This window comes from Ostrea edulis, chromosome 9, assembly GCF_947568905.1.
Source record: "Ostrea edulis chromosome 9, xbOstEdul1.1, whole genome shotgun sequence".
NCBI lineage: Eukaryota > Metazoa > Mollusca > Bivalvia > Ostreida > Ostreidae > Ostrea > Ostrea edulis.
The window spans coordinates 48,631,985-48,654,313 of NC_079172.1; the positions used below are offsets into that span (position 1 = coordinate 48,631,985).

Below are 22,329 nucleotides of genomic sequence, written 5' to 3' on the forward strand. Positions count from 1 at the left end.
AAGCGCCATGCATAGGTCAACATTTGTGGTATTTGACCTAAAGCTGGTGACGTCTCTATATAATCATAAATGAAAAATTCTCGAATGGGACATAAAACTACATACTCTTAGATAATTCAAACACTATTGGTGCTTTCATTCATAAAACACGTGTTATGTATACAAGATATTTTGTTGACCAATCAAGGGCCCCGGAAGGCATTGTTAGCAAAAAGAAGTACGTATACCTTAAACATTATATCACATAAAAATTCAACAATATTGCATATCATATAATCATAACATCATTGTCTATGGTGTTCATGATGAAATAATTGAGATTTTTGAACATGTATCTACAGGAGGAAAGTGTTGACCGGCATTTTAGAATTGTAAATAAACTGTCGCTATTAACAAACCTAAAACTTAAAATATTGTTTACTATATTTCACTTATCATTATGATTTGGTATACTACAATAAACAAGAAATAGTTTTTCTCGTGACGGGGAAAATGTCGCTATTAATTTGGATACTTGACAGTCCCTAGATTTATGCCAGAAGCTAGAGTTGTGATTCACGTAATGTGAAAATATCAAGGTCGTGATTTACTGTCTATAACTGCTGTTTCTATTAACAGGCGCGGATCCTGTTTTTGTAGATTTTATCGAATCCGGCATGAAGACAGTCAGTGAATACTTGGAGAATGTGTTGCAGGAGACGGGCGGCTTTGGAAAGTTTCAGTTTTTACTTCACGGCAGCATCCTCTTCAGTAAGGTCTCAATCACATGGAGTCTCCTCATCATGGCCTTCGCCGGGGCGGCTCCAGACTGGTGGTGTGTCTACTCCAATGCAACACATGTTCCTGCAGTCTCAAACAACAGTGCTATAGGGAACTCTACCGTCCATTCAGTGGTCCATGATGTACTCCAGGCGTGTAAAACGTGCACACCTCCGGCAAACGACTCCATTTGTCAAGTGTTTGTCTTCGACGACAGTATGAAAACGATCATCAATGAGGTTGTAATATCTACTTTAGTTTTAACGTAAAATGATTATATATTTCAAATGCTAAGTGTATTTCTTTTAACTGTAGACTAACGTTCTACAGAATGGGATGTGCCCGCGGTGGCACTGTAACAATGCAAAATTAACTGTTACTGGCAATCTTTGAATCGCAGCATTAGATATTTATCAATCCCCGGACCTATCTTAAATTTAAAATATTACACGTAGAGGTAAGTTGCTGATTTGTCTATGCGTTATCCTTCACTTCACATTCACCAGTGTTCACGGTACACTGGCCATTCTATCCTTTCTACAGCAATACGGGACTGCTTGGATTAAGTCACGTGACCGATTTGCAGATGATCTTTTTTATGTACTGTCCTTGTCAATCAAAGTAAAAATATATCTTAGTTAAATACAATGAATTGATACAAAGTAAATGCTATTGTATATTTTTATTTGTTTCTGTAATTCACGTGATTGATCAAATCAGATTAAAAAATGTTAATCCGAATTCCCAAACTGAATTCGTTCCAGTTAGACCTATTCATTGAAAGTACTTATTTTTATCAAAAAAGTAGAACTTACGATGTCGCAATTAGATAATTCATGGAAAAAGAAAAGTTCACAATGGCTATTTTTCTAGTTCCTCATAATTATACAAGTGTGCTTTCCTATTTGTTGACTATGAATTTCAGTCAATATTATAGATTTTTAACTCATAAAAAGGTACGTGTATTAAACATTTTATTCAAATTCAATATGCATGTATCCCCTCTTTCTTTGAAATAGTAAATTTCGAGAGTTTTTAAACAAAGGACTGGTTCATGTTTTTTGAAAAAAAATATTTTTCATTTTTGATGTTAAACATTAGAAATATAACTCATTTGATTTTAACAGCCAAAATTTTGACCTTCAGAATGCAAGAATAAAAGCAATATTTTAGTCTTAACTCTGTGTTATGTAAACAAAGACTCGGATATTTTTTATGTTTACAAACAAATCAGTGAAATGTTGATTTTGAAATTTAAAGTATCTTATTTTACACAGTCACAAATTTAACTTTCGGGTGACATATTTTTCCTAAAGAATACTTGAAATGTGATAGAAATAACAAACTTAGATCGATATCCATTTCTTTTGAAAACTTCGTAAACAATAACACATCGCAATCTTTGTTTACAAAATAATAAACTTTCTAAAATGAGCTTCTGTGATATTGTATAACCTTAAATTTTTGTGAAACCTTCTAAACACATTCGATCGTTGATTTTGATTATTAATAGTGAAAAACAAAATTTGGGGTAAAATCGTGAATCAGTCCCTTTATAAGGAAGAAGGATGATGTGACACGTCTCTGATGATTGAAAGTACATTAATGTACCCAAATCCAGGCTTCTATCCTGTTTGTAATTGTCTCTAAACGCTGAAAAACAATCTCATTGCAATTGACCCGGTCCTCATTTGTCCACTGACAACGAGGGTGAAAGGGGCAAAAATAAACCGGGCAAGTATTTCCCAGCATACAGTAGTCAGAATAGGATTGATGTTTAAATCTATCTCTCACGTACAGAAAAAAAATTGTCAAAATCTTTTTCTCAAGAACCACAACACAAGGGAACAAATAGTTGAATACATGTACAAACTTCCTCATATAGCGTAGATTCGGGTCCAGGGCGGGACGGTAAAATGGGTTATGAAACTGAATGCTTACGTAAAGATTTGTAAAAATCGTCTTATCAACAATGCTACAATCCTGAAATTCATTTTAAAAATTCGGCCAAATTTTGTTCGCAAAATATTTATTAATTTTGCACTTCTTTTTACAAGTCTGAAAGCACGGCAATCTAAAGAAATGCTGACAATGATTACATAAAGAAATGCTGACAATGATTACATAAAGAAATGTTGACAATGATTACATAAAGAAATGCTGACAATGATTACATAAAGAAATACTGACAATGATTACATAAAGAAATGCTGACAATGATTACATAAAGAAATACCGACAATGATTACATAAAGAAATGCTGACAAAATGCTGACAATGATTACATAAAGAAATGCTGACAATGATTACATAAAACCATATTCTCCAGAACAGTACATAAACATGAAAATATTTTAACCTATTTAAAGCGCTGGTGAGGTTTTGTAAAACTGTAAATACAATTTAAGAAGATGCCCCCTCCCCTCTGCCGGGTAAAGGGTTGAAACTATGTACCCCTCCCCTCTGCCGGGTAAAGGGTTGAGACTATGTACCCCTCCCCTCTGCCGGGTAAAGGTTTGAGATTTTGTACCCCACACCTCTGCCGGGTAAAGGGTTGAGACTATGTACCCCTCCCCTCTACCGGGTAAAGGGTTGAGACTATGTACCCCTCCCCTCTGCCGGGTAAAGGGTTGAGACTATGTACCCCTCCCCTCTGCCGGGTAAAGGGTTGAGACTATGTACCCCTCCCCTCTGCCGGGTAAAGGGTTGAGACTATGTACCCCTCCCCTCTGCCGGGTAAAGGGTCAATACATGATGAAGGGTAATACAGCTTCACGTCTACATGTGTACTTAGAAATTCTTTGAAATAGAAGGTTATTCAATTTGACAAAATCATTAAAGTCTCTAGAGATAGTATAGGTGACAATTCATTTGTCTATAGATAGTATAGGTGACAATTAAAGTGTCTATAGACAGTATAGATGACAATTCAAGTGTCTATATATAGTATAGGTGACAATTCAAGTGTCTAGAGATAGTGTTGGTGACAATTCAAGTGTCTATGATAGTATAGGTGACTATTCAAGTGTCTAGAGATAGTGTAGGTGACTATTCAAGTGTCTAGATATAGTGTAGGTGACTATTCAAGTGTCTAGAGATAGTGTTGGTGACAATTCAAGTGTCTAGAGATAGTATAGGTGACAGTTCAAGTGTCTAGAGATAGTGTTGGTGACAATTCAAGTGTCTAGAGATAGTATAGGTGACTATTCAAGTGTCTAGAGATAGTATATATGACAATTCAAGTGTCTAGAGATAGTATAGGTGACTATTCAAGTGTCTATGATAGTATAGGTGACAATTCAAGTGTCTAGAGATAGTATAGGTGACTATTCAAGTGTCTAGAGATAGTGTAGGTGACTATTCAAGTGTCTAGAGATAGTATAGGTGACTATTCAAGTGTCTAGAGATAGTATAGGTGACTATTCAAGTGTCTAGAGATAGTGTTGGTGACAATTCAAGTGTCTAGAGATAGTATAGGTGACTATTCAAGTGTCTATGATAGTATAGGTGACAATTCAAGTGTCTAGAGATAGTATAGGTGACAATTCAAGTGCCTATGATAGTATAGGTGACAATTCAAGTGTCTATATATAGTATAGGTGACAATTCAAGTGTCTATGATAGTATAAGTGACAATTCAAGTGTCTAGAGATAATGTAGGTGACAATTCAAGTGTCTATGATAGTATATGTGACAATTCAAGTGTCTAGATATAGTATAGGTGATAATTCAAGTGTCTAGAGATAGTATAGGTGACAATTCAAGTGTCTAGAGATAGTATAGGTGACAATTCAAGTGTCTAGAGATAGTATAGGTGACAATTCAAGTGTCTAGAGATAGTATAGGTGACAATTCAAGTGTCTAGAGATAGTATAGGTGACAATTCAAGTGTCTAGAGATAGTATACAGATGTAGGTGACAATTCAAGTGTCTAGAGATAGTATAGGTGACTATTCAAGTGTCTAGAGATAGTGTTGGTGACAATTCAAGTGTCTAGAGATAGTATAGATGACAGTTCAAGTGTCTAGAGATAGTGTTGGTGACAATTCAAGTGTCTAGAGATAGTATAGGTGACTATTCAAGTGTCTAGAGATAGTATAGATGACAATTCAAGTGTCTAGAGATAGTATACAGATGTAGGTGACAATTCAAGTGTCTATAGATAGTATAGGTGACAATTCAAGTGTCTATAGATAGTATAGGTGACAATTCAAGTGTCTATGATAGTATAGGTGACAATTCAAGCATCTAGAGATAGTGTAGGTGACAATTTAAGTATCTAGAGATAATGTAGGTGACAATTTATTTGTCTATAGATAGTGTAGGTGGCTATTTTTTCGGGTCGACCTACATTAGATCAAATGTTGGAACTTTCTCAATAGCAAGAAAATTATAACAGTTTATCAAAATACGAAATAGCATGTATTCACCCCGACACAGGTAGTGATTAAAGAGGCTTGGACAAGATTTGAGCTGAAAATTCTAAAATATTAGGTGGTTTTTTTTTTTTTTCATTTTTAATGTTTAGAATGCTTAACTGAAGTAGTTCTGTTGGTCAGCAAAACATTGAACGTCAGTTGTCGAGATACATGGGAGATACGGGGTTCACAATTCTTTGTTATGTAAACAAGGCTCGTGCCATGTTTTTGTTTACATAGGCTAAATATGCTAGTAAAAGTTCGTTTAAAGGAGAGTTTTTTAATTTACAAGTAAATTCTGAACATACTTGAATAATTTCTAGCGTTTAGCACATCTCATTTTCTTTTAAATAAGCTATTTTCTATCAAGCTATCTATATGTAAACAAAAACATGGCACGAGCCTTGTTTACATAACAAAGAATTGTGATTGTTGTATTTCACTTGTAACTAAGAAAAAACCTGATACTCAAATTTTGGTTGATCATTAAAAAATGGAAAAATAAAATTTTAACTTTTTCAGCTCAAATCGTGTCCATGCACGTTTAATGTCTATAGTTGTCTATAATTGTCCAATGACAGATCTAGATCTATTACTTAATTGTTGGACTACCATTATTGTTTTAAACTTACTTGTATGAATTTCATGTTATAAGCATGCAGTGACTAAGGCGAGCGTTTTGGCTCAAGAGACTTATGTGTTATGTATCATTGAGTGTATGTATCCGGCATGAACCAAACATAAAACACCACATTTTATTACAGAAGTATGGTGTCCGGATAGGGCCATTTGCAAAAGCGTGACTGCGCGTTAGTCACAACACGCCGTCACGCCAACAAGCAACGCGCTCTCACGCCAACAAGCAACGCGCCTTCGCGCAGACAAGCAACACGCCTTCGCGCTCTCACGACAACAATCAACGCGCCTTCGCGCTCTCACACCAACAAGCATTACGCCTTCGCGCAGCGTTGCTTGTCTGCGCGAAGGCGCGTTGCTTGTTGTCGTGAGAGTGGGAAGGCGCGTTGCTTGTCTGCGCGAAGGCGCGTTGCTTGTTAGCGTGAGAGCGCGAAGGCGCGTTGCTTGTCGTGAGAGCGCGAAGGCGCGTTGCTTGTTGGCGTGACGGCGTGTTGTGACTAACGCGCAGTTACGCTTTCGCAAATGGCCCTATCCGGACACCATACAGAAGTCGAAACTGTTATGCACTGTACATGTAATCTCTATTTTCGGTATCATCGAACGATTCCAAACGGGGTCGGGGGGGGGGGGGGCATAGTTTTCACAAACACAGTGTTGGAACATGCCATATCCCCACTTTGTTGACCTTTCCGCTTTCCTTTCATTCCAATGATGTACATGGTGATCTGGAAGAGATAATTTATACTGATATTATACAACACGTCTGTTTCAGCACTACATGGTGTCAAGTTGATTATTATTTTACAGTGGGGACTAATCTGTGATAAAAAATGGATTACATCAACAGTCTCCTCGGTACAAATGGCGGGTCTCCTGATTTCTGGTGTTTTGGGTGGACAAGTGGCGGATCTACTGGGGCGAAAGCCAACATTCTTCTTGTCTATCTTCATAATGTCCGTTTCAAACATTGTGGCCGGATTCTCCCAGTCGTGGTTGATGTTCGCTGTGACTCGCTTTATTATAGGATTAGGTTGCGGAGCGTACCTCACTGTGTTCTACACATTCTCCGTGGAATTTACACCAACCAAATTCAGACCTCTTCAAATAGCCTTCCCTGATTGGTCAATCTGGGCAGCACTACTGGGTCTATGTTCCTATCTGCTTAAGGACTGGAGAAGCCTGCATATTCTAACTGGAGTTCTGACAGGACTTTGTCTTTTATCGTGGTGGTGAGGATGTGCGCATCGCTTTTTAATACGTTAAATGTCGCATGCTGTAAGTTGCGGTACGTAAATTTAAAAGTATACATTATACGATGTAGGCAATATCATTTTATGATAGCATTTGTACCACTATATTCAACATGAATTATTCGTAGGATTGTTCCAGAGAGTTTCCGATGGCTAGTGTCACATGACAAACTGGATGAAGCTGAGAGAGTTATCGAGAAAATTGCTCGTTTAAACAGTCATCCCAAACCTGATCTTAACAAGCTCAAAGACCTGACAAAAACTGATGTTACCTTTCAAGGAGACAGGAAATACACATTTTTGGATCTGTTCAGAAATCGAACTCTACTGATAACCACTGTTTTAGCTGGTGTTGGCTGGTAAGATTATTTTTACGAGTGCTGAAGAAAGAGGAAAAATTCATTTGTAACCCAATATGTCGAATGTCCAGCATACAAGAGCCTAATTGTATCCTGAATTAAAAAAAATTAATTCAGATTCCACTGTTTCGTAATTCCAAGATAATCATCTCGAGCTTACGAGAAATGAAGAGAAAATATATATTGGAGTGTGTGAAGCAAATGTCAGAAGAGATAAAGATATGCAGAGTTTCTTAAGCTCCTAAGCGATAACACACATCCAAGAAATGACTATCCCTACATAATTCAAACTCGCATGGTTGCAAACAATCATTCATGATCGTGACGCTATATCCGAACTTTATTGTTCAGATTCACAGCAGGTCCACTTCTCAGAAACTGCAGCTTTTTTCTGGCTCAGATTTGTATGAATGATTCACATTTCATATTCAAAAATCCTTTATAACCCCCTCCCCCAGCCCTACAGACATCGAAATCCAGAGGCATATGATTTTGGAATGCTATTCTGACTTTAACTCATATGAAGAAGATATCAAGCAACAAAAAATTATTGTTTTGCGACTACCATTTTTTACATTTTTTTTTTTTGTGTATTTTGCATGGTTTTCTGACGTATTTACTCTTAATGACTAAACAGGAGAATCAATTCTAACTTGGTCAACTGAACACTTCATGACCAATATAGGTAAAGGATCTCCATCAATGTCTTTTCCTCAATGATTGTGGCCACACTCAGAAACATATTGATATAGTTGATATAGTTTGGAATACATGTATAATATTATGCATCTTGGTTATATGATGCCATGTATGAGTTTTTATCTGATTGACATGAACCTTGTTGATAAAGATCAATTTAGAGGACTGTTCCATTGATTCCAAAATTACCTCGCTTGGAGAGCTCTGATGCCATTTGGGGTTAAATAAATACAAATAGCATAATGCAACACGTGCTGTATAAATTTGATTTCTTGAGAAGTCCTAGCAATTTTTGATAAGAATGTTTGGAATCAATTCGCAGTCCAATTAAGAATCAACTAATGAAGAAAACAAGTGATTTACTCAAAAAGAGCCAACACATAGATATTTTCTTTTATATTTTAGAGTGCAATGTATCTGTAATTCATGATGATATTTGATAAGCTAATGGATTACAGACCAGCAATTCTTAATGTTTTCTATATGTACTGTATTGTACAATACAGAGTTGGCTGCCCTTTGTTTGATAAGCAGTACATGTATTTCATATACGCAATGGTCAAACAACAAAGCACGGCTAAATTCCCGATGACTGCATGAGCATCTGGATACAACATATCAATTCTTTAGCCTCTTTATCCATACATTCCCGCCTGCATTTATCTTACATAAACTACTAGTTCGTTGTTACAAGGAATCACTCGCACAGACTTACAATCTGCAAATTTTGGTTACCTCTTTGAACAATGCGAGTACCTGATTTCTGTATGTCACTATAATCCAACAGGTTGTCCTGTGGCTATGCTTATTACGCCATCTCGTACAGCGTGGACCAGCTCTCAGGGAATCTTTACCTCAACATGTTTCTTCTCAGCGTAATCGACATCCCAGCCCTAATAAGCATCATGTACCTCAGTAACCGGTAAGTACTTAATATACTGTTAGACCTCCGGTAAATATCGTAAAGCAATACCCATATTCATAAACCGTTGTACATGTATATATGAATGTAAAACTAGTTGTTTGAACACCAGTTGCGTCGTCCCATGAGGAACCGGGTTAAAATAGGTCCCCAGTACCCCTTGCTTGTCGTAAGAGGCGACTAAATGGAGCGGTCCTTTGGATGCAAAAACCGAGGCACCTGTGCCACAGTAGGTGTGGCACGATAAAGATCCCTGCCTGCCCAAAGGCCGTAAGCGCTGAACATATGTCCAAATTTTGCAGCCCTTCACCGGCAATGACGTCTCCATATGAGTGAATGATTCTCGAGCGGGACGTTAAACAGGCCAATATTCAACCAACCAATTGCGTCAATATCCTTATTATATACTTTCAATTTCACCTCTTCTTTTTTCATTAAAAGTTTGCGGGCATATATTACACGATATATGCCCGGAAACATTCCGGCCCGCAAACATTACGTCACAATCAAATTTCTACGCCGTTAATTTTCAAATTTTTCGTGTTTTTCATCTTTTACTCGGTTAAACCGATAAAGTTATTGTTAAAAATAAAATTATTGTTAGTTTCTAAATGAAATTGAAAGTATATAATAAAAAGGTTATAGACTTTTTATGGGAAATATGACGACCTCGTTTTTTGTCGCGAACGGACCTCGCAAGCTCGGTCCGTCTATGCGCCAAAAAACTCGGTCGTCATATTTTCCCATACAAAGTCTATAACCTATAATTATTGACCTCAATGACTAGTACAGTGAAATTGATTGGCAAAACGCAACTGCTACATATAGCACTCTTGTAATACTTCGCTTGAACGGAAGATTGTCGGAAAACCCTCAACGAATTGTAACTGTTTAATAACTACAATAGGTATGTGAATTTCCAGATATTCAAATGTTGCGAGTGGTTCAGTTGCAAAGTTCATTGATAAAAGGTCAACAATTTTGTAACCAAACAGTCCCTTGAAGTAGTGAGTACAGCTGTACATGATCTACATCGGAGAAGCCAACCTGCTGTATAGCCTATATCTAAGCTGTAAATCTTTTCGAAAGGAAATATGCAATATAGTTTTCCTGCTTCCACTAACGTAATTAAATCTGTTTTCTTGATTCTTTAATTTGAAAACCATGAGACCGATGACTTGCTGATCACTCATAATATCTGCAAAATATCTGTTTATTTTCCCCCCAGTGATATCGTGTGTGTATTTTATGTATATATTTTATATTATGTTATCTATTCTCTCATTTATCTGTCTGTGAATATGTTTTATACAGGGCCACAATGTAAACTAGTCATTTGTACTAATTGTGCTATCCTGTCTGAATAAAAGAATTTATAAAACTTATTTCAAAATAAAATAAAATTGAAATTATTTGTCATATTTGAATGACTTTTGAGGCACTGTTTCTTCCTCACAGCATCGGTCGCAGATGGACCTGTCTGGGATATTTTGTGATCGGATCCTTGAGTAGTCTTGGTGTGGCCATATCTCAGATGATAGGTAAGTTGCTGTCCTCGCCTGCTTGACATTGTTTTTACATATACTTTCTTAATTAGGCTCGCGTTCACAATGCACAGTCAGTGAAGTTTATCGGTTAAATCTTCTTTCACATATTACATACATTAGCACTGGTCTCGGCTTAGTGATTAAGGCGTTCGCTTTGCAACCGAGAGATCATGGGTTCAGTTCTCGACCCCGTTCCCACGTCAAACTGAAGACTGAAGACATAGGTGTTGACTATTTTGCGCCAAACACTGGGTAGAAGAGAAAGTCACGCGTTAGTGCAAAGCGAAAAGTTATAATATAAATATTTTTATAAGATTGAATGTTTTATGCATTCAGAACTTTTTTCTCGTGGTACAGATTTAAAGTCAAACTATTCAAAATCGATTCTGGTTTAGTTTCTATGTGTCACTTAAAAAAGATGATTTGGAAGAGGGCCTACATAAGTTATGCCTGTTGCCCTATCCTATTGAGTTTCTCAATAAAATATTTTAAACTAAATTTAGAATGCTGCAATCAAAGGATTCTAGTTGGAGGAATTTCAATCTTATTTTAGATGTTGACAAAGACCTTCAAGGTAGTTTGATTAACGGATTCGCCCTAGCGGCCAAGTTTGGCGTCTCTGCGGCTTGGGCCTCCATCATGACCTTTACAACGGAAATATATCCTACTGTCGTCAGGTAAAGAAAATGAAAGTAAAAAAAATAATCCTAAAGAAACACCACTTCTAAGATAGTATACTATTTCCTTCCTTTGAGACAACCAATTTAAGACTCATCATATGGTGTTTATATATCTCAACTAATTCGATATGCAAGAGCTTGTTCTGGGTATAGTCGGTTTTTAAATCGAGGTAAGCTACTGACAAACAAGTTGATGGTACAGGGATTTCAACAGTCTCGATTGAAGTCAGCATTTCGCAAATTCTATGGTCGTTATAACGATCTAGTTCGTCAATACGACCTCGCATTGGGTCAAATGCTGTCTGACGTGTTTCATACCGATTGTTAAGCCGTTCTTGGCACACTAATTTTGACTGCGGATAACTCCGTTCACCTGATCAGGATATGGGGCTCACGGCGGGTGTGACCGGTCAACAGGGGATGCTTACTCCTCCTAGGCACCTGATCCCACCTCTGGTGTGTCCAGGGGTCCGTGTTTGCCCAACTATCTATTTTGTATTGCTTGTAGGAGTTATGAGATTGATCACTGTTCGTTATCTTCACCTTGCATCTGTGACATGGTTATAAATTGTAATGGTACAATAAAGTATCGCAATGTGACATGTTTCATTAACTTACCTCTTATAAGATACTAGACTCATAAAATGTCGTTACATTAGAAAATGTACAATTTATTCCTGTTGCAGTTTGTAACTCGGTATAATTTTTCGTGTGATGTCTTTGAATAGAAACCTCGGATACGGGACCCAGAACTCTATTTCACGTGTTGGAGCCCTGATAGCGCCTCAACTTATTGTTGTGGTAAGTATTCAATGAAAGCCACCAATGAGGATGCAATATCGCGGTCACTTGTACTGAGATACCGAGTGTTCTGCTAATTACTTCGCTTCTCAAAGATATACGGCTTGAATGGGGGGAAAATCTTTATGTTTAAGAATTCCTAAAATGTCATCCGTTCTCCATGAGAAGGCCTTTGCATAAAAAAGAGCCCCAAAAAATACTCTCTCTAAAGAAAATGATGAAATGTATCATAATTATCTTTGTAAGTGATATGAAGCCCAGTGCAGTCATTAACGAATGATGATGGAAAAACCAAGTGTTGCGTAAAGGGGGGGGGGGGGTATACATGGCAGACTAGGTTGCTGGATCTATTTTTACGAATGACTTAGGTGCTTTCAACAAAGGTAACGAATCCCTGGGTTTCAGTGACCTAATTACTATGCCCCTTGTTCACGGACACCAGATAACCGGTTCACAGGGTCCCAGAAACATTGGTACTGAGCACAAGCGACCCATGTTTGATTTTTATATTAAAATATGGCCAATCAATATTGCATACATTCATTTTGTCCTGCACCATTCATTTATCAAATATACATGTATGATTAGAGAATGGCAAATTTCATTAAAACACGTTTGGTTTGTTCTAAAAGCAGGTATGAAGTCTAGAGTTTCTATCCTTTCGATCAATATCGATATTTTCACAAAGATTTATACATAATTATATTCAAGATATTCTTCATCCGCCATCCATGCCTTATCTCCTTTGACATCTACAGTCCAAATATATATCCTTTACATGTTCTTTTTATACGCCCGTCTCTAGATGGGAAGTATCATGGTATAGCGATCGTGTCTGTCCGGCCCATAACTTGAATACTACGAGACCTGGAATACTCAAACTTTGTTTGGCAAGGGCAAACAGGGATTCCTGCATATACCAGAGGTTGGATCAGGTGCCTAGGAAGAGTAAGCGTCCCCTGTTGACCGGTCACGCCTGCCATGTAAACGGAGTAATCCATAGTCAAAATCAGTGTGTAAAGAATGGCCTAGCTATTGGTATTTATTAGCATCATGAGTCAATTTGAACAAGTGGTAATTTAATTCAAAAGTTATCCCGTCAATTTATTAGCAGAAAATCCCCAAAACTAGACAGACACTTTTTAAATTATTATATTAAAGTACAATCATGTACAACACGAATTGCAAATTAATAGTCAGAATTATTCACCATCGTTGAAACCCACTTCTTTCAACATATGCTATGGTTTCGGTCAAATGCAGCGATTCTGCGTCTTCGTGCGCACTACAACCGCAACACATGATTTCAGTAAAGCTCCGACACTATACTAGAATGAAGAGATAATTCGGACTATCTGTACATGTCTACAGATCAGCCGTGGGTATCCGACGATGCTGAAAGTCGTGCGACTTTTACTTCTAATACGTTTCTATTGCGGTATCTCCTCTGGACAACTGTACGTTTGTACTGTACTGTATCAGACACTTTTTATTATCAGTCTTATTACTGTTTTATGATTGATTTGCCATTTTGAAATATATTTATTTCTACTTTATTAGAATTCATGACATTGTTTTCTTTATATATATATATATATATATATATATATATATATATATAAACACAGCTATAATGATAAGGTGTGTTGTATTTTGCCCATCGGTGGATTGGATTGTACCGGTTCATGTTCTAATTTCAGAACAAAGAAACACCGGGTGTAATGTACATCATTTGTTTCATTGTCACAATGACGTCTGCAATCACGTGTCTTCTGCTAAAAGAAACCAAAGACAAAACGATCAGCGACAATTTGGAGGAATCTTTGAACCGAAAGAAGGACGAGGGCAAGGGGATCGCGTCTGTGGAACTGACGTAAATACATAATGGAGCAAGTTGCACCTGGTGTGTGCTCAACAACACAACCATAACCTCAGTACAATTTATTGGTTACATATTATATACTGTGAAATAATGTCTATTTCAGGGGACAATGTATCTTTAATGAATGTACTTAGTTTATTATGTGATTGAGTAATCGCGAGCTTTCTGAGATTTTAAAAAAGTTTTAAAAATTGAACATATTCACCTCTACGTGCCTTTCAAGTGTACAGTGTATATAAAATTTTATTTTTCCAATTTCCGACCAAAAATAAAGGAATTCCTATTTTCAGTCGTCTAATGAAGAGTAGTGTCTCTTATCATTTTTGGCAAGGTTTTGCACTCTAACTGTAAACAAAGATGATCGACCAATATTGTTTTAGAGGTTGTAGTAGCAGGTCCCGATGTTTGCAATCAGTCATATAAATAGAAACTCATTTCTAGTAATGAGTAAGGTCTTCCGTGACAATACTTCCGGCACATAGCTTCCTGTTCGTTGTAAATCTCTGAGAAAATTGATATCTATTACAACTTATGGTGTGGATGAACACTTCCGATGATATGTTACATTGAAATGCCAGTGTCTCCTTATTGACTGTCTGCTTTAAAAGTCCCATGTCTCAATCTAAAAGCGCTCCACACAAACAGAGCGGGTGGACAAAAATTGTTGCGGACCTGCCGACCGGGAGATATTTTCAGTGTATATATCAAGAAATAAATTAATCTCAATATTCTTTATCTTTATCATCTCTGAAATTTTCGTGTTCATTGAAAGGGATTTTTTTCCAGATATTATATCAAGAGAAATTAAATTCCATTACTTTTTGTGAAGACCCAACGTGACTGAGAAAAATGTCAAACCAAATCAAAAATTTACAGTCTATCATCTGTACAAGTTTCATAATTTAATTTCATATACTCTCGGAGAAATACTAAAAAGAAAAAGATCCCAAAATTTGAAGTCGCCATTTCCCACGCATTCGCATGAGTACAAAAACATATAAAACAGTTTTAAAACTTCGTTTTGTATAATGTTATGCATACCATTGCAAGTCTCTGATTTATATGAAAAGTGTCATAATTTGAAAATTTTATTTATCTTCTGTCACATTCGGTGACGACCCGTAGTAATATCAAAATGATTTACCCTCAAAATCGCACACACTCTTGAATAACTAATTCCCGAAAATTTCATTTGTCTATCTGAAAACGTTCGGGACAAAAATCAATAGACAAAATAAAAACAAAAAGTCGTTCGAACTTGCCGACCGAAAGTAATATTCTCGACATATTTTGGGGAAAGTAACATGCACAATAATATTTATCATTTGTTTTTGTAACAGAGACATTTTTATGCCTCTGATGGCATTTGAACACAGTCTCTGGCACACAAGTCCAGTACTCTACCAATCGAGCTGAAGGGTTAACCCTCTAGCCAGACATATCACTTACACTAATACATTGTCCCCCTCCTTTTTAAGAGTAGTCCCTGACTCTTCCTGAGTGCCAACACCTGTGGGGCGAAGTACTGAGGACAATCTCTCTCACCCGCCAGAGATAGCCCAGGTCCCAACGTGGGCGCCAAATGTAACAGAAACATTACATGCCTGTGATGGGATATGAACCCTGGTCCCTGGCACACAAGTCCAGTACTCTACCAATCGATCTAGAGGGTTATGTAGGAATGCCATATCACTCGCACTACCATATTTTAAAAAATCATTACCGTCTTCATTTTAAATATAGATGAAGTATTTTACAGTCTTCGGACAATGCACTTCCTCTCCGGTCTCCTTTGTGACTGGTAGAAAATGTATGATGTGAAAATTCTCATTTATTTCATTGGTTGAAATTCTGTTCAACTCATGGAAGATAAAATCGTGATGATCTACTTTACGTACGACATAACAAATTTACAGGAGTTTCAATCTTAAAAAAGAGAAAAAAGAAGAAAAATTGTAACATAATGGAACTGACATTTTAATCTTATCCATAACAACTATCAAAAACGTTTCTTTAATTCAGCAAATAACTTTTTTTTTGCACACAAACCTTAAAATTCTTCTTGATAAAATTTGGGCAATTTTCGGCTATTTAGTAGTTTTTGTTTCTTGCTTTGTGAAAATTTAAACACGGTAAACATCTGTTTTTCACTGTTTTCTTGAGGTTGGGAAGAAACAATGCTTTCTATTTTTAGTACAAATATGTCTACTTCGAGGTCATACTAGAAAAATTATTGTACAGTAGTTTCTAGTAGGTGTTTTTTTAAACTTGATTTTATCTAAGATTTACCATTTTAGAAAACTTTTATTATGTTGTCATTTGATAAAAATATAAATACTTAAAACATATCATACACTTATATCAGTTTACTGTGTACTATTGTTCCTAAAGATGGCAAGCTTTGTTAAAAAAACTACACTTGTTTTGTTTGAATGTTTCATAGGTGAAAAATCTTCTCATTAGATATTATAATTCACCACTTCCTGTTGTTAGTGACGGATGAAGATGGCAGACCCATATCAAACGTCTACAAACTATAGTCTATCATTCGTACAAGTTCCATAACTCAATTTCAGATAGTTTCTGAGAAATGGGAAAAAATCCACTTAATTTTAAATCACCATCTCGCATGCATGCGCATACAAACACTTGTATGTAAACTTCATTTGGTATATTCTACATATTCCTTAGTAAAACGTATGAATGATATGAAAAACAAAGAAAAAATGGATTTTATTTCCTCATGCATTTTCCGTCACTTTCACTGACTATCGGAAGTAATATTCAGACGTGTTTCTCCCATGCTTCACATGAACTCTCTCTTATCTAAAATCCCTGATACTTCCACTTCTCTATCTAAAGATTGATTGATTGATGTTTTCCGCCACACGCAACAATTTTTCAGTTATCTAGTGGCGCCCAGTTTTTATTGGTGGAAGAGAGAACCCAGATACATGTTCCTTGGAAGAGACCACCGACCTTCCGAAAGTAAACTGGGAAACTTTCTCACTTACCGGCGCGAGCAGGATTCGAACCCTCGCCGACAGAGGTGAGAGGCCGTGTGATTTTGAGCGCAATGCTCTAACCACTCGGCCATGGAGGACCCTTGTTCTCGACTAAAAGGGATAGATGAAGAGAGATAAACACCAGAAAATATTGTTACCGACCGACAGTGAATTTTGAAAAAGAAAAATTGACTTAACTCTTGTGATTGATAGTGTCATCAGCTCAGCAGATGTATGAAAGTCATATCGAACATTTCGTTTATAACCGGTCGACAGGGGATGCTTACTCCTCCTATGTACCTGATCCCACCTCTGGTGTGTCCAGGGGTCCGTGTTTGCCCAACTATCTATTTTGAATTGCTTATAGGAGTTACGAGATTGATCACTGTTCGTTATCTTCACTTTTCATGGGGACAATGTTGATGTTTTAATTTCCGGTAAGTCTAACATTTTCTGACGTTTTATGTACGACCACTGATCTATCATTTCAGTCCGTTTCAAGTCTCTAGCTTTACTCATCTCTAAGAAAAACGTAATTAAAATCTATTTCTCTCAACACATATCTCGAGACCGGAAGTGATTTTAATTAGAATACGCTGCACTAACCTACAACTACATATATACTGTCTACAACTTATTTAAAAATCTTAACCTGTTATACCCATTCAACTTAAACACAAACTAGTCTAAATGAGAATTTTTTTTAAATTGTCAATTGTTAGTCACTTCCTGTGTAGACCGGAAGTGACGAACAAACATACATACAAAAGGTATATTTCAAGTGTCTGTCTTTAACCGTTTCTGATAAAATGACAAAACAATGTCTAAATTTGTCAACATCATGTCTCACGACCGGAAGTGAATTTTACAGAATGTTTTCAAATTACTCTAGAAATTTATAGTGTCTAGTTTACATTTCATGTTAAATTCAAGTCAAATACAATGTACTTGATTCGTATACGAGGTTTATGGCACTAAAAACGAGAAAATAAAAAGGTTTTTGAAATAGACTCTATTTCCGGGGTGTGTGGGGTGTAACTTATATTACAATTCAAAAGACCCAATAAAGTGGTATTATCTGATAGGTTTAGATTTTTTTTTAAACGTTTGAAAATTCCGATTTCTTTTGTCATTTCCTGTGACGACCGAAAGTGACGGTCGTCATTCTTAACCCCGTTCCACACAGCTACAACTCAGACTCATTCGACTTTAGAATATACGGAATGTTAATAGCCTGCTTCGGTTTCACAATTGATGACATGCAGATCATGCTCTCGTGTATCGTATCAGTTGTTTATTTGATTTGATCTTTTTTTCTTCTTTGGTATGTCCCTCTTAGTTCCCAATTAACCACCCCCTTAATTCTCTTTTGTTAACTTATTTTGCATAAAAGGTGAAGATAACGAACAGTGATCAATCTCATAACTCTTATAAGCAATACCAAATAGATAGTTGGGCAAACACGGGTCCCTGGACACACCAGAGATGGAATCAGATGCCTAGGAGGAGTAAGCATCCCCTATCGACAGGTCGCACCCGTCGTGAGCCCTATATCCTGATCAGGTAAACGGAGTCATCCGTAGTCAAAATCAGTGTGCCAAGAACGGTCTAACAATCGGTATGAAACACATCAGACAGCATTTGACCCAATGATAGGTTGTATTGACAAACTAGATCGTTATAACAACCATACATGTAGAATTTGCGAAATGCTGACTTTAAATGAGATTGTTGAAACCCCTGTACTATCAACTTGTTTGTCAGTAGCGTGTCTCGATTTAAAAACTGACTATACGCAGAACAAGCTCTTGCGTATCGAATCAGTTGAGAAATATATACACCATTGTAGGTGATAATGGAACATTGCTACATAAATATGGGAAGTTGACGATGGAGAAGCTGAAATCATCCTGTTCGTCTTAAAGTTGAGTTGTTAGTTTGCCTTTAATATTTACTTTCAATAAAATATCTAAGTATGAAGCAGAGGTGGACGACTCTGTGGTGGGTTTTTTTTTTTTACTTCGAGTTCACAGGGATACATGTATATCGAATCAATATATGAATGAAAGTCATTGCTGATAAATAAAACGTCGTCGATATATCTAAATGTCGAATTGAAGGCCACGTAGAAGTTTTTGAATAAATTCTGCTTCATATGGACATAAAACAGGCCAGCTATCAAAGGAACACATAATGTGCCCATGGAAATTCCAACAGACTGTTAGAAGACCTGATTACCGAAGATATTGTCAATGAGGAACTCTAGCATATTTTTTTTTAATTTCAACTTCAGAGTACTTGTGCGTGGAATCGGGAGTGGTGTTTAAGAAAATAATTTTTTGGATGAGTGATACATGTATGAAGGTTTCTGTTTTCGATTTTTGTTGAAGAAGCACCTGTAAATGATGTCAAAAAGCCTAGTCTTTAATTTATCGTGAGGAATGGCCATGTAAAGTGTTGAAAAGTCATACTTATTGATGTTGAATTGAGAAAAGTTTTGCGATTTCAAGTTTACCTAAAGTTCTTTAGAATATTTTAGAATCCACATTCGATTTACACCACTTTTGCGTATGTAGTCACACAGTAAGTTTGAAGTTCCTCCTTCACAGCTGTTAATATTTTCGTGAGGAGCAAAGATGGGGGCTTGGTAGAGTAGTTATTAGACCCAGCAGTGGATATCAGGTAATAATATTCCTTATGTTATCATTATGCATGTACTTTGAATGATATCTTTTTACTTCATATATGATGTTATCATCAATCATCATATATATTGTTAATTCTCATGTACATGTACATCATTATGTGGACTTTATCTTGTACGTGTAAGGAGAAGGCTTATGTAAGCGCTGCCTGCTGTCTAATCCTTTCTATGTTATACATAATAGATTACTGTTTAAATACTCACTCAATTGAGAGACATAAACAGTAAGTACCATATGCATGATGATTTATTTAATTAGCCATATTATTTGATTCATATTTTAGTCGATATTGTGATTTATTTATGCATTCTGTATCAACATGGACCCCCACGTGATTTTCAGTGGAGGTAGCTCGCCCATGCCCTTATCTCCTTACAATAACAAGACTCCCACATGATTTGGTTAAATTTATACAGAGGGTCCCCTAAATTAAGATTTTACCCCTATACTAAGATTTTACAAATGTGATAAGAATTCTTCGAATTTTGTTTCCATGCCACTGCCCTGCCTACATCGATTCTTCTTATATCTATCGAACGCGTTGAGATATGACATTGTGTATGCTTGCTAGTGAGCTTTCTCTTTTACTAATCCCTATTAAGCTGTTAAGACCGTACTGACAGTGTGTAAGGCCCGACCATTAAGTTTAAGACTTATGCAATTTCAACGAGTCTTTGAGTCAAAATGATATGAAAGAATAGCTCAAAATCAACACCAGTTTTTCATTTTATTCTAGGATTGATTGACTGTGTCTTGTTCAGCGTCTCTCTCAAGAATTTTTAGCCGAGTTGCAACGAAGTTGAACTCGGCTATTGGTTTGGTGATGGGGGGGGGGGGGGGGGGGGCGTCAACAATTGGTTTCCGGATGATAACTCAAAAAGTGTACAATCTAATCAAATGAAACTTTCATATATCGTTGGGTACCGGGTAAGGAAGACCCCTATTGATTTTGGAGAAAATAGGTCAAAGGTCAAGGTCACAATGACCGAAAATAGATTTAAAATTCCAAAAAAAAATTGGTTTCAAGAGGATAACTCGAAAAGTTTTAATTTCAATCAAATGAATCTTGGATATATTGTTGGATACAAGCAAAGCAAGGCCCCTATTGATTTTGAAGAGCAAAGGTCAAAGTCACAGTGACCGAAAATAGATTGAAAACTTCAGACAAATATGGTTTCTGGACAGTAACTCGAAAAGTTTAACTCCAAACTCCTTTTAAAAATGTATTCACAAGAATTTATTGCATTATATCCAACAATTAGTTCTTCACAATTATAAATATGCCACATCATTCCTGACTTTACAATGTATCCCATGCAACTCGGCTCATGCACCCCTGGGTGCATATATTGATTTTTTCACTCATATGGATACGTTACCAATACCAATTTAGGCCTATGCTCGGCGCTTATGGCCATTGAGCAGTGAGGGTTCTTTATCGTGCCACCACTGTGACACGGGACATCCGTTTTTAAGGTCATCTCCGAGGACCCGTGATATTCAAACCTGATAAATAAGACCACTGATATATATTTACGATATTTTCGTCAGATATAAGTTTCACTTAAGTATTCTTTAAAAGTATATGTAACATAAAAAATTTTATTTAAGAAGTAGAAAATTTGAAAGTCAAGAAGAGGTGCCAGGAAATGCTCAGAATGTAGGAATTTGCAACATTTGCCCCCAGAGCTTCTGGGGGCCTAGGCGGTCCCCAGACCCCCACCCTATTGCGAGTAACCTTTAGATCAGCTTCTTTTTTCCGATTGCGAAATAAGGTCTGAGTATGGAGATTAGAATGACTATAACTTGGGAAACAAGTAGTAAATAAAAATTTGGAAACATTTTCATGTGTAAACGACTGTCTTGCGATCTCCCCAAGATGTTACGTACATCAGCAAAAGGGTAAAAGGGGTAGGGGTGGAGGATGTGAAATGTACGTAAAAGATCAAGTGTTAGACCCCCTTTTCACAAATTCCTGGATCCACCTATTGTATCCCTGATTTATGTGGGACCCGTTCTTTACTGTACACATAAACAAAATAGGCAGGCTGCTAGGTATGTCACTGACAAACACAGCAACACCTCTAGTGTGACGTGATGCACATCTAGTGTGACGTGTATACCTCTAGTGTGACATGATACACATCTAGTGTGACGCGTACACCTCTAGTGACATGATACACATCTAGTGTGACGTGATACACCTCTAGTGTGACATGTAGATTGGTCCACACTGTAAATATTGGTTTCATTCACTTCCCTTCTCAGCTAGTTGCATTTTAATCCTAATTTTTTTTTTACCTTTTGCTCTGCCCCTAATTAAGGCCCCATGTTGTAGGAGTCCTGAAATTTACAATTTATGTTCTCCTTTTCTCAAAGATACTGCATACCAAAGTAAAGAATTGAAATGGTCATCAAGATCGATTGTTTTGCTGTTTTCCGTCACACTCAACAATTTTCAGTTATCTGGTGGCGCCCATTTTTTATTGGTGGAAGAGAGAACCCAGATACAATGTACCTGGGAAGAGACCACCGACCTTCCGAAAGTAAACTGCGAAACTTTCTCACTTACCGGCGTGAGCGAGATTCGAACCCGTGCCGATCAGAGGTGAGAGGCTGGGTGATTTTGAGCGCAATGCTCTAACCACTTGGCCACGGAGGCCCCT

At 36.9% G+C, this 22,329-nt stretch overlaps 1 protein-coding gene across 1 annotated transcript; it reads left to right on the forward strand.

Annotated features, from left to right (window-relative positions):
* Positions 1–594: 594 nt before the first annotated feature.
* LOC125659192 (organic cation transporter protein-like) lies at positions 595–15,762 on the forward strand. The gene is made up of 8 exons (XM_048890782.2): positions 595–998; positions 6,621–7,042; positions 7,192–7,422; positions 8,909–9,043; positions 10,502–10,584; positions 11,144–11,267; positions 11,999–12,071; positions 13,772–15,762. Exons 1-8 carry the CDS (start codon positions 657–659, stop codon positions 13,946–13,948), a joined length of 1,587 nt encoding a protein of 528 aa, XP_048746739.2. The 5' UTR covers positions 595–656; the 3' UTR covers positions 13,949–15,762.
* Positions 15,763–22,329: the final 6,567 nt, after the last annotated feature.

Excerpts from the sequence above, each read along its gene's own strand:
- LOC125659192 (XM_048890782.2), top strand. The coding sequence starts at position 657 with ATGAAGACAGTCAGTGAATACTTGGAGAATGTGTTGCAGGAGACGGGC. Across the intron at positions 11,268-11,998 it reads ATATATCCTACTGTCGTCAG|AAACCTCGGATACGGGACCC; the intron begins GTAAAGAAAATG and ends GTCTTTGAATAG. Across the intron at positions 12,072-13,771 it reads CGCCTCAACTTATTGTTGTG|AACAAAGAAACACCGGGTGT; the intron begins GTAAGTATTCAA and ends TTCTAATTTCAG.